Source organism: Synchiropus splendidus, chromosome 12, assembly GCF_027744825.2.
Source record: "Synchiropus splendidus isolate RoL2022-P1 chromosome 12, RoL_Sspl_1.0, whole genome shotgun sequence".
Taxonomy (NCBI): Eukaryota; Metazoa; Chordata; class Actinopteri; order Syngnathiformes; family Callionymidae; genus Synchiropus; species Synchiropus splendidus.
In genome coordinates, this window is record NC_071345.1 from 18,769,777 (window position 1) to 18,782,584 (window position 12,808).

At 43.1% G+C, this 12,808-nt stretch overlaps 1 protein-coding gene across 2 annotated transcripts; it reads right to left on the minus strand.

Annotated features, from left to right (window-relative positions):
* Positions 1-2,430: 2,430 nt before the first annotated feature.
* LOC128768884 (dynein regulatory complex protein 9-like) lies at positions 2,431-12,565 on the minus strand. Of its 2 annotated transcripts, XM_053882117.1 has the most exons (11): positions 12,200-12,565; positions 11,620-11,713; positions 11,351-11,482; positions 11,139-11,173; positions 10,487-10,609; positions 9,681-9,765; positions 6,145-6,306; positions 5,987-6,061; positions 4,388-4,519; positions 3,746-3,835; positions 2,431-3,685 (listed from the first exon to the last, which is right to left on the minus strand). In XM_053882117.1, the coding sequence occupies exons 3-11, from the start codon at positions 11,480-11,482 to the stop codon at positions 3,581-3,583; spliced, it is 939 nt and encodes a 312-aa protein (XP_053738092.1). In that variant the 5' UTR covers positions 11,620-11,713; positions 12,200-12,565; the 3' UTR covers positions 2,431-3,580. The 2 variants fall into 2 exon arrangements, with proteins under 2 accessions (XP_053738092.1, XP_053738093.1); XM_053882118.1 differs by lacking the exon at positions 11,620-11,713 and having other exon boundaries at positions 12,200-12,318.
* Positions 12,566-12,808: the final 243 nt, after the last annotated feature.

The following is a 12,808-nucleotide window of genomic DNA, read 5'->3' on the forward strand; positions in this document are numbered from 1 at the left end:
GGCGTGTGACAGTTGTGGAGACTGTGGTGGACTTTGGTTCACCATCTGAGTCTCTGGATCCGTGTTTATTCTATTAGATAGAGTGGTCCTCTTAGGTTCTCTGACGCGGTCGTCTGCCTTGGTTCACATCAATACAGGCAGGTCTCCCGCTGCGCTGGACCGCGGTCAAGCCCGCATCCAGCCGGGTGCCAGAAATCCAAGTCATCTATATAATCTTGCGCGTATATGCTGGTAGTTAAGGTAAATCCGTCTCCAGCAGTGTCCTCGCGGACAACTTCAAAATAAAGCCACTAAAATGGATTTTAAAGTACAATTCCGTCCTGTGGCGAAGAGTTCGGTTGCAGTCAAACCCATTGTTATATATCTCGCCACTGAATCCTTATGGAAACACACGTCCCATTATCGTGACACCACGACTGTTGTTTGTGTCACTCTTCTTCGGTCTTCTTTTTTATACAGATAGAGCACATACAATACTCAAACAATACAGACGCCACCTAATGTTCAGTCTCAGCATGGCGTCCATTAATCCCATACACAACACCCATATGGACTCACAGTAGAGGACACGATGAAGACACACAGGAAGTTTCATGGAATTCTATCGTGTACTTTTCATGATGTCATTCTTCATAAAATGCGAAATGTTCAGCATTGAACAGCATTGATGTTAAGTGGATTAACAAATTAGCAGACTGATTTTGTTCTCTTATAACTGCATGTCAGATACATATATACATGCACATGTACATACAGAATATAGCACCAATTAAAAAAAAAGGAGGCCATGTGCGTATGAAATAAAATCGTTATGAGCTTTCACAATCAGAATCAGGGTGGCTTGAGGCATTTTGGCTGACAGAAATGACTGTTGAAGGATCCATAAGATATTACTTCCCCTCTTCAGTCGTGAAACTCACAACAAAGTAAAATTGGAAAAGCATAATGTTGTAATATCAATAATGATGCATAAGGTCATTTTCAAAGTACCTTTATTCTGAAAATGACCTTACCCAGCGTCAGTTAGGCACCATCAACAAATTCTAAAGCACTAATCAAGTATTAGTGAAATCTTCAATAAGGCAATGGAAAACAACCATTTTAGGTGAGAGAATTTTGAATGATCACACAAGACAAAGGACCGAGTGTATTTGTTTGTATAATGATTTGGAGAATATGACTAAATGATAATTTCTTCACATGATTTCTAATATTTCTTCAATAGCATCAAAGAAATGTGTCCAGTCTGGTCCATAGTTCAAGTCAACTGTTAAGAGACAGGAGATACAGCAGACACACGGCTCAATTTAACCCATAAATAAAACTGGCAGAGCAGTCAGACACGAGCAGGTTCCATCAGAGATGTGAAACATTGAATTTCTCGTCTCTACACTTAGTTAACTATTATATTTAAACATCAACAAATAATGACGTTGGAGACAAACTCCACTAATAGGTTCCGCCATAAAGCAGTTTCAAAAGAGACTGTAGTGTGTACAATACATGGAATAGAATGAAAATGGATTTATAGTGATAATTATCATTATCACAGAAAAGACAACATTTATCGTGATAATTTTTTTTGTCCATATCGGCCATCCCTACTAGACAGCTAGAAAGGTGACGCTCCACAACTCTTCTTTGCAGGTGAGGACTCACGTAGCAGCCCAGGTGGAGAGAGGACTGCAGTGGATGAGGCGTAGGGCACAGAATGTCCTCTGTATGATCAACTGTTTATCCTGCCACCCATCAGCCAGTGACCTTGTGGAGGACTCTGTTTGCATTCAAGGTACAACACTCTTTCAGAAGCATTACTTAGACTTTCCATCCCACTTAAGAGTCTTTGTGGCAGCGTGACGTTTGAACCAAGCTATACATGCGAGGTTCTTAGGTTCTACTAACACATAGTTCCTAATGTGTCTCAGTTGATGACCTCATCCATGCATTTATTGGCACGAGTATAGAGATGCGGAGAGGTCCAACATTAATGAGTGGTGAACTGACTGACCGCTTCAAATTCAGCAGCACAACCACCAAAACCCTCAGTGGTGACCTTCATCACCATCAGCAACTCCACCCTCAACAACTGCAGCTTTACAAACCAAGACGGTCCACAGGCGGCACCAGACCTTCTGCAGATGCAGCCTGAGCTGCTGATCAACGGTGAGCAACGTGCTTTCATGTCACTGAATAAAACATGGGATTTGTAATGCTGACCTTGTAAAGTGATGAGTGTTCATCCACAACAATAACACATTTCTTTACGTCCTTCCACCCAGGGGAATGTCGGTGCATCCACATCACAGACTCAATATTACACAACGCCATGTTTGGGGATCACAACGTCATGATGTTGGGTTTGCACCAAGAGCAAAACTAAACTTAAGTCACAAGTGCATTTCTTTTTCATCACAATTTATTTAAGCCAGAGGAAAATATATATATATATATGGGGGTTTTTTTTCGGCAATGTATTGTATATATAAACATGTATAAACATACATATATATATATTATATTATATATTGCATATATAAACATTGCTAGTGTTTAGTCATGAGCCTCACCTCCAGTATGCGGTGAATTGTGAGTGTGACGGTTTGAAATATGTGTTTATGTTAAACTAAATACAATTAATAATAATAATAATAATCATAATATATGCATATATTATAAAGAAACATGGTTTTATATTAGCTCAATACTGCGTCAGTGTATGCACAGTATGTCTGGGCTCAAGTGTTATAAATGTCTCTAAGGCATGTTAAGTCATGTTGCTACAGGGTGCACCTGTAGCACCAAAGTTCCAACAGTAGTGCATCCTCTCTTGTTTTCTGTTTTATGTCATGGCTGTGGTTCATCACTGCACTGCAGTGTCTGACACTGAGGGGTGAGTGAAATGTGAAGCAGCATCTGATGAGAACTGGCTCTGAGTCAGGCTAACGTAGGAAACAAGAGTGTCATTCCAAGCATGGAAACAAGTCCTTGCGCCCGTGTGCTTCTTAACTGTGGGTGTCAAATGTGTGGTTCAAACTATACAGACCAAGGGTGACTGCATCCCCCCTTTGGTTTATTGCTCATGTGTTGTACATGTTTGACTTGTAAGTTGGACACAAACATCCAGTGTCAAGCTACAGACGCCTGAATATGTTTTGTATACGTATATGTTTTTAATATGTAAGTTGTCTCCTTGTCCATTCAGAGGTCAGGTGTTAAGACGACAAGGTTGATTCTGATTTGTTGTTGGTCTTGTTGCGTAGTTTGTCTCCAGTTTTCGAAACTAACAGAAAAGATTTCACTGATCATCAGCATTTACTGAGGATGTTAAGCACTTCTATAGCATGTATTAAAATATCTTTCAAAAAAACAATTCAAGAGGAAGGAAGAATGGATGGATGTTTTAACATATGTGTTTGCATTGTCATGCTTGAATTATTGTCCAACATTTTAAAATACAAATCAATCCAACTCATGTGTCATGTGCCATTCTTTGTTTGTGCGTCTCACACATATGCAGGGAGAAAAGCCACATGCAGCAGTGGAATTCACACGTCTGATCTTCACATATCAAGGAGTGTGTCTATTTCTTCTTCTTCTTCCCTTCTCCCTTTTTCTTGCCCTTCTTTTTGTCTGCCTTTTTGCCCAAGCCTCTGCGGGACATGACACCTCTCCACCATGCCTGGATCTGAAACGATTCCTGGTTAAAAGGGAACAATTCAAACAGGTTGTTGTCGCCGCCACTTACCTTGGTGGCAGCCATGTTCTCTTCCTGCTGGCGGCGCAGCTTCTCCTGCTCCTTTCTGTCTTCCAGCACCACCTCTTCCATCTCCCTGAACTGAGAACACAGCAGTGCTCATCGTGTACCTCATTTGAAAACATCTGCGGGGAGTCACTGAGCCCAAACATGTGGGTAAAGAGGGCAGCTGGCGAAGAACTGGACAAATGTGGGACTAATACAGGACATTGCATCTCTTCAGGCAGACTGGTGAACAAAGGTGAGGTGGCAGGGTAATAAACGTCTGAGACCAGGCGGCTGCAGGCTCTAAATGGTGATAAAGACTGACACTCTTCTTCTGGCTGCCTTCTTCAGAGGTAGAAATGAGGTTTGATCTGAATGCAACTGAATGATATATTCGATGGCTACAGGATGAGAGCAGGTCTACATCAGCGCTCCTCTTGCTTGCTATGGAGATGGACTGACTGACAGTGAGGATGAGCACTGACCAACGTAGACCTTGGTCGCTGATCACATGACCTTCTGTGGGCCTTGAAAAATAGGCGTCCTGATGCTGACTTGAGGAAGGAAATTCACTGCTGCTTCACTTCTAATTGTGTGTGGTGTTAACATGCATCATTGGAACTAGACTGAGGTGGTGCAGCATCTCACCGTCCTCTTTAGCTCCGCCAGCTTGTCCAGTGTGATGGCCCGTTTGCAGTTCACTTCGTTGAGTTGGTGCTCCACCTCATGCAGCATCATGTCCGTCCTCTGCTGCCAGTCCAGCTGCAGCTGCTGAAGCTCCTGCTCAACAACTGCAGCGTTAACACCTCCCAAACTTTACCCTGTAGTTTCCCCCCTTCCACATACTGCATGTGCAGATTACATTTTTGTTTTTCAATGCCACATGCCGATCAACTGGATACTGGCCGCTCCATCTTGTAGTGATACAACGACATTAGAGCCATTTCAGTGAGAAAAAAGATGGAAGGAACGCAAGCATATACAGAGACATAAGACTCCTGCAGCAACATCTCCTGAATGAAAACAGACCAGGACAGAACATTCTGTTCAAGTTTTGAGAATGAATCTAGTGCACGTGCAATACGTACAATAAAGTCTCATACGACATGAGGATCTGACATACTTCAGTAATATTAGCATCATTATTGATAACAGCATTGTTTTAACAATAATCGCACTTTTAAACATTCAGTTATGCAGGCACTGTGGGGACCAGCTATATTTCTCCACATGCATTTTCAAACCAGCTGAGGCCACCTGCTGAAAACCAAAGTTCACCAACCAGGAAGACTGTGAGTCTGGTGCTGCTTGTTTCGGCTAACCAATGTGTGCTTGTTTGGTTGGAACAAAAACACACACCCACTGTAGCCCTTTGTGGATAATATATTGTATATTATATATTTGTGGGTAGAATAAAATTCTGAATGCAATAAAACAATGTCAAAATATCACAAAATAAAAAAAATATATCTTATTTAAACTCCAAAAAAAGATATTAGTGAAGTTTAATAGAAAGTATCACCATCATCATAAAATTCATTTTCAAAACTGCTTCAACAGGTGCTTTCATGAACAGTTTTTACTGTTGGGGGCGGCATCACTTTATCATTTTTTCTTTTCAAGAACTTCTCCATAGTTGTTAACTATCACAGATTTGCTGCTGTCAAGTCAATGCAGCGACACACTACTGCCACCGTACGTGGTTCATGTATTAAAACTGAGCGTCTCGCAGACCAAAGGTGTAAAACTAAAAAACTTTTAGCAGCCCTCTAGGGGGCGGTCACGGCCCTATAGTTAAGAATCACTGCTATAGAGAATGTAACCAGTCAGGAGGCACACTGTGGCAGAGGAGATGCTGGTTCAGTCACCTGGCAAGGCAAGACTAGACAGTAACAGACTGTCAATGATACAGATAGATAAACTGCACTACTCTACATGTATACTAGTATATGAATACAATCAGGAAGAGTGCACTTGCAGATCCATCACCCAGCCGGTCAGCACTCATTGTTTCCTGCACCTGTTGAAAGTGACACGCAATGACATGCAGAAGAACGGTTGAGGATGCAACCTCTGACCTTTCACAGCCAAAGCTCAGAGCTCTGAGCTCTGCATGTCACACTCACAACACTGGGGACTGAAAGTGTTTGTTTCCAGCTCAAACTGTTGGACAAAACAACCAACAAGATATTGTGCAGTTCATCACGAAAGATGGTGGCAAGAATCACAAAAAATCTCTGCACTGACCTCATGTCGATAATGCAGATATTTCTTCTTTGCTTCATGAACTTCAGCCTGCTGCTGCAACTGGTCCTTCAGCAGCTGAAACAAGGCAGTCATCAGCCCGTGGAGGTGGGAGCGTGTGGTGTCAGGGAATCAGAGTGACGGAATGGTGTCTCAAAAACCTCACGCTTCTTTTCAAGGTCACTTTCAGCTTTATTCGTCTCAAACTGCGTCCTCTTCAGCTGCTGCTCTTGGAGTTTCTCCTCCAGCTTCTTCCTCTTCTCCATCTTCAATGCTTGAATATCCACTTGTTTGCTGAGTCTTTTGGCGCACTTACACATCTCCTGATGTACACAAAGGCATTTCAATGAACCATGAGGCAGGTCAAATGAAAAGGTCTTTCAACCATTTAATGTTTTTTTTTCATCTCGTCTTTATTTGAAATGTTTGATAACCTCCTCACCTTGTAAAAATTGCTGTGTCATTAAAGGCGTTAAAGGTTGAAGTTTTTTTGGGGGGGAAAGGGAGCAGGTGCTGCTGCTCCACCACCGTTTTAAAAATAATCCTGGAGGAAACCCTGTTCCAGAACCAAAGTTTACCATGAGTTTAGCAAACTATTCTCATAAGAAAGCAGTTTTATGCCATATGTGCTACCGGCCTTCGCTATTGGTTAAACCACCACTGGCATCGACCTGAGACGTCGATCGACCTATAACTCCCTTGTCTTCCGCTACTCAGCCTCTTTTACCAAACAGCCTTTGACTTGTGACGGAGGACAATGAAGAGACCGAGTGCTCCGTTTTGGAGGACAGCCCAAGCGAGGTTTACCGTGGAGTCGGCCCAGAGAGTCTATCTGCTGGATGAGAGGCTCTGGTCAGGACCCCAGCAGCGCCTTCCGAATGAGAAGGACCGCCTCACCATGCAGTTCCTCAACAGAGCCTACTATAGTGCACTCCACGTCCAGAACCTTGCCAACAACATGACTCAGTTGTTGTCGGCCATGGACAAGGCAGTCTTCGAGAGGGTGCTCAGCGAGGACAAGCTCCCAGAGTGGTCCCACGTGACAGTGGCGGCGTTCCATCAGATGGTGCTAGCTGTTTCCATGAATGGCGTTTGAATAACCGACAGCCCTTTCGAGGAGGGCCCCCCGCACCTGGAGCCTCGACTTGGCTGTGTTTAGAGCAAGAGATAAACTCCCTTCTCCAAAAGTGGACAATTTCTAAAGTCCCACTGGAGGAGTGCAAGGCAGGGTTTTACTCTGTGTATTTCCTTGTCCCGAGTAGGTCAGGTAAGTCGAGACCCATCCTGGCTCTCTGGAGGTGAAACACTCGTGTTGGATCATGTCAGTTCAGAGTGCTGACGGTCAGGCAGCTTCTCGAGTGTGTCTGACCAGGCGACAGGGTGACGTCAGTGGACCTGACAGATATGTATTTTTGTCCAGGGAGGAGGCGCTAGAGCATAAGGCGAGGGTGCTGAATCAGATCAGACGTCTGGGTTTCGATGTCAATCTCAACGTCAAATCAGAATGCGCTGCATCCCATGACTTCCGCACAATATCTGGACATCTTCCTTGATTCTCGCCCCATGACAGCATGGCTCTCAGATGAGCCTATGCCAGTTCTGCTGGAGCAGATTGGCATGATGAGAGATGTGCACCACGCAAGAGCCAGCGAGGTAGTCACACTCTTAGGTCTCCTGTCAGTGGTGGTGAAACTGGGATTGTTGCACATGTGGCGGCACCAGTGCTGGTTTGTGCTTCACCGTCTTCACCCGGTCCGGGAAAGTAACATGTGGTTGAGTCTGTCAGGTCCGGCTTCCCTGAACATGGCATTCTGGGACTGCAGCGTGTGTCTTATAGCAGCAGCGCACATCTTCACGGATGCATCCCTCCTGGGCAAGGAATGCGCCTTAGACAAGGACAGCATGAGAGGAATATGGTCCGGTCCCACATCTCATATCAAACTGCTGGAGTTGATTCATTTCACACCACGGCTGATGGTACATCATGTGACGGTGAGGTCAGCTCCCTGCACAAGGTGACGGCTCTTATCTTGACATGGGCAGTAAGCCACCTGTTGTCGATGACAGCGTGTCACAGGTGCCCTAAACCTGGGCACGGACCAGAAAAGGGTCTTGCACTAGAAGTGGCAGATGCAATCTGGCAGTGGTTCGGGACTCTAGCTGCAGATCTGTTTACGTCGGAAGAGAACGCCAATGCTCCACTGGGGTTCTCTGAGGGCGTGGGACAGACTCACACAACACACTCTGGGTGGATGCCCTGACCCATCCAGTGTGTCCGCAGGGGCTGCTTTACGTGATTCCTCAACACAGGTTGATGACGCCGTTTTTGCAGCACGTCAGAGATCAGACGATGTCAGATGTGACGAGGTGGTTTCCGGACCTGTCCAGATTAGCGGTGGGACCAATCCCGGATGCCCCGGGTGCACTGACCCAAGCCAGAAGTATATGTCGAGCCCATCTGGTGCTTGGACGTCTTCTCAAGGTTTAGATGTTGAAATTGCTTGACATGGGTTTGTCGGATGCAGTAGTTTCAACGGTACAGAGCTCTCAGGCTCTAGCCACTAACAGGCTTATGCCACTAGGAGGCACGTCTCTGTGAACTGGTGTGAGTCTAAAGGCCTCACCCGGGTTAGTTGTCCTCTTTCTGGTTTTTCCTTTCTACAGGAGATGCTGGATAAAGGACCACCATCCTGGTCGACAGCATCAACCTTCGCTCGTGCTTACATGAAGGACATGGTGGACTCCTAAGTTGCTCTCACTGTCCTTTCTGGGGGTGCTTCTTTGTCCACGGGTGACCAGTAGAACGTCGGATGCTTGGTTCTTGTGGTAAGGACTTTTTCTTTCAGCCATGCTGGGAGGAATTTAATCCCACGGGCCTTCACCATGGTTTTTAACCAATAGCAAAGGCAGTTAGAAGGTGGAACACAAATGACATAGAAATAGAAATTACCTAATGTAACCACAGTTCTATGAATATGGACGTAGCCCTCTAACCGGCTGCCCAGCCTGTATAGAATTTATTTCTATGCCGAAACTCGAGTTAGTGCTCAGACTCGAGTGTTGGGAGGCCAACTGTTCTACCCGGTGTCCTCAGTTAGTCATTTACATGCTCCGGTTGACAGTACAAGCAACATCCGACATACGACTGGGATCAGTTCCGACCAACTGGTCATATGTCCGACGTAAGTCAAAATAGCCGACGCGAGGGTTCTAGGTACTACTGTAGTGGTAGATGGCTGTGTGAGTGTGAGATGCTGGGATACTGTGCTGCTGTAACTGTCGTACGCGTTGCCGCGCTGCTACGTGCTGCGGTGCCAGACATTGAATGAAAAAAAATAAGCGTCTACTGGCCGTGGTCGTAAGTACGGGTGGATGTAAGTAGAGCAGGTCGTAAGTCGGATGTTACTTGTACTTAAAACAGTTCTTGTCCATTTTTCTCATAATTCACACTTCCTTTTCATTTCTTCTGCAAATGATAGCACTGTATACATTTCTAACTTTCATTTGAGCAGATGACATTTTTTAAAAAATGTTTGCAGTCCCTTGCAGCAGATTGTCCACATTGGCACACTGGCTCTACCACAGCAGTCACACAGTGACGTACACAAATTCACTATATCACATTATCAAACTGCAGACTTAAACACAAGTAACCAGGCAGAACTAGGAATGAAATTTCAGTGTCAGATTCTCTCACCTTCAGATTCTCAGTTTTCTGCCTCAACTCCTGCTGTTGTCTGTGTAAGGTTTGTGTTTTACTCGCCAGCTCTCTCTTGGCTTCTCTGAAGAGAAGAACACATCAGCCTCACCATCTCCCTGTTTACCTTCTTTCCATCTGTAAAAACTCATCTCATCCACCAACATTCTGTCCGTCCTACAAAATATATACAATTGATTGAAGAACTGATTGTGTTGTTAGGCCATAAATTACATGAACAATTCCATTTCACCGCATCTATTTCTTAAAAAGGAAAGTGATGATGAATATTTTCTTTCTGTTCTAATCAAGTTTTATAATATATGAAGTGTTCACCTTTCTAAAATATGGAATAGATGGTAGTTTGTCATGTACTTATGATATATATTTTTGACAGTGAAATGATCATCTTTAATCTATTTTTCCTGTGGCAAAAATGGTATTATCATTATCATTTTTATGATTGTTATTCGTAGCAGTATTGTTGTTGTTGTTCTGGTTAAAAGTAAAAGTACAGACTGGAATTCCCTTGCGTGTAGACACAGGGAAACAGATTTGTATTCCAAAACAGGGACAGACCATTTTAATTGCATTACAATTATGGTTTCGTAGAAACGGCTTTTTATTTAATTTGTTTTTATTTCACACTATCAAAAATTCTACAAGGATTAACTGTTGGAGGATGGTCACAGATTATGTGCCATGGTGGCAAACATTAAGTCGAAATGTCATTCTAAATGCATCAGAACGACACAGAGGTCCATCTAAAGTGATGGAGAGCCTAAAAGCAGAGGATCATGTTAAACCTCTTGGCGTTCTCAGTGTTCTTGGCTTGGTCCGTTTCCTCCACTTCCTGCAGCAGGCAGCTAAAATCCTGCTCTTCTATCAGCTGTGCCTGCAGGTTGGACATTTGCTGGGAGATGTATTCGCTGAGGAGACAGCAACAATGCACATCACACCTTTAGACACTCACATGCCTTTACGTACAGCAGCTTCTGTCTGAGCTACACGAGGAGCCATGTTGCACCGAATGACTGCTAGAATCTGCCACAAGATGGTTGGACATTCTGACTGGCTATGGTTTTCTTTTATCATTTTTACACTTTCACACGCTCTTGACAGCCTCTCTGAATCTGAGATTAGGTCAAGTTTGAAGGACTGTGAGTTAAAAAGCCAATACATTTGACATACAGTACATTGAATTCACCACAATTATCTGTGTTTTACTGACTCAGCATGCAAACGTGCGACAGCAGAGTCTGCGGTAGGAGATTGGTAACAACTGGAAAAGTGCCAACAAAAATAAACCAAAAGAAGAACGCCTTTAGCTGAATAACAGTTTTGACCAGTTTTGGTTGCCAAGCTGTAAAAAGCCTCCAGCTTTTTGAATGCAACTGCAATGTACATATTTATACACCTTTCACTATTCTATTACAAATAAGGGCCACTTTAACTTACCAGTCGGATTTCAGTTTCATCACTCGGGCCTTCTCCTACAAAGGAAAAAAGGAATAAGAAAGACTAAACTGCATTTGTTTTTGTGCATGCAGCGTTAATGCTGCATGCACAACGACAAGGCTGGGTTGTTAAAAGTCACTGGCATATTACTGCATCCTAATCTTTATCTCACAACCCAGCGCCTGTGTAGTGTGACTGGTGTGACAGGTCACCTGGGCTTCTGCGGTGCTGTATTTCTCCTGACGCATGTGGGCACTCAGTTCTGAGCTCAGTTTGTTCAACTGGTTACAACAGTCGTTCAGCACTGCCGCCACGCAGAGACTCTGGATTCGTGTCAACGACATCTGTGTATGACATGATGGAAAGTCATCAGCAAGAAACAGAAAGCAGAAAAGTGAAACAATACTATACTCATTGCAGCTCCTATTTACATGAGATTTATTGAAACGTTTCCTGAGCAGTAAAAGAACAAGATACTCACACTGACTGTGGCTGTCCAAACAATCCACTTGTACTGTAAACTGTGATGAATGCACCTCAACTTTATTCCCAAACTCTGACTTTAATATCTGAAACTGATGGAATAAAGTGCATGATGGCTCATATGAATGGATGCAAATGCTTAACCACAGAGGTATTCATCTGAATTAGAGGGGTATTAGAACTTCACATATATATATATATATATATATATATATATATATATATATATATATATATATATATATATATATATATATGTGTGTGTGTGTGTGTGTGTGTGTGTGTCAGCGACAATGCAGGCGGCGATATTTTCTTAAAAAACGAGAATGACTTTTCATATATATATATATATATATATATATATATATATATATATATATATATATATATATATATATATATATATACCAAGAAAAGCATTGACCCGTCTGCAACAATGCAGGAGGTGATATTTTCTTAAAAAACGAAAATTACTTTTCATGTAGTAATGTTGGTTCTAACGACTGAGACAGCTTACGTTTACTTTCATTAAAGCGTTACATTAAAACCGTAGTATAAACAAAAGAACTCGTACTCACTTCACTCGGTAAAACTAATACTGTACTGTATATCCTTAAATAAAGTTACGTGTTTTGAGGCAGCACACCAGCTAGCTAGCTCGAAGCTCTGTAATGAAACTCGCTGTTATGACAACGGATCACGTGGTCAGGCTGCTCACGAACGGACCAATGAAACGTTTCAAACTGAATGATTTCCAAGTAAAAGACACATAAATATACCGCATTGTTTTATGAAATATAACTCGTAGGTCCACTGCAAGACGCCCGGGACTCAATCCGATGCAGTATTTCCATATAAAAGCCTTTGGAAATTATGGCCATTAAAATGGATTTGTATATATTTATGATGGCATTTTGTAGAATCCTTGAGGTTGACCACGAAGCCATTGTTCCGGACTCGAGCTTGATCACCCCTGGAATAAACGCCATTTGAATATTAAAAAGAGAAATTCATCTTCAGTAAGCATAGTTTTCAGTTGTACTTTTGACCGGACCAGATCTTCTCTCAAACCCGCAGTGTAATATGGCAAATGTCTGTGACAGATGTGTCTAACGTCCCCTGAATATTCACAATACCTTTGGACCCTGATGGACACTTTTCCTGGAAGCTATTGAGCAGATATTAAA

Bases quoted from the DNA above. Each gene is read 5' to 3' on its own strand.
- LOC128768884 (XM_053882117.1), bottom strand. From the start codon at position 11,482: ATGTCGTTGACACGAATCCAGAGTCTCTGCGTGGCGGCAGTGCTGAAC. The intron at 10,610-11,138 runs GTAAGTTAAAGT...CTGTCTCCTCAG, and splicing joins ATGAAACTGAAATCCGACTG to CGAATACATCTCCCAGCAAA. The intron at 6,062-6,144 runs GTTTTTGAGACA...GCCTTGTTTCAG, and splicing joins ACCTTGAAAAGAAGCGTGAG to CTGCTGAAGGACCAGTTGCA.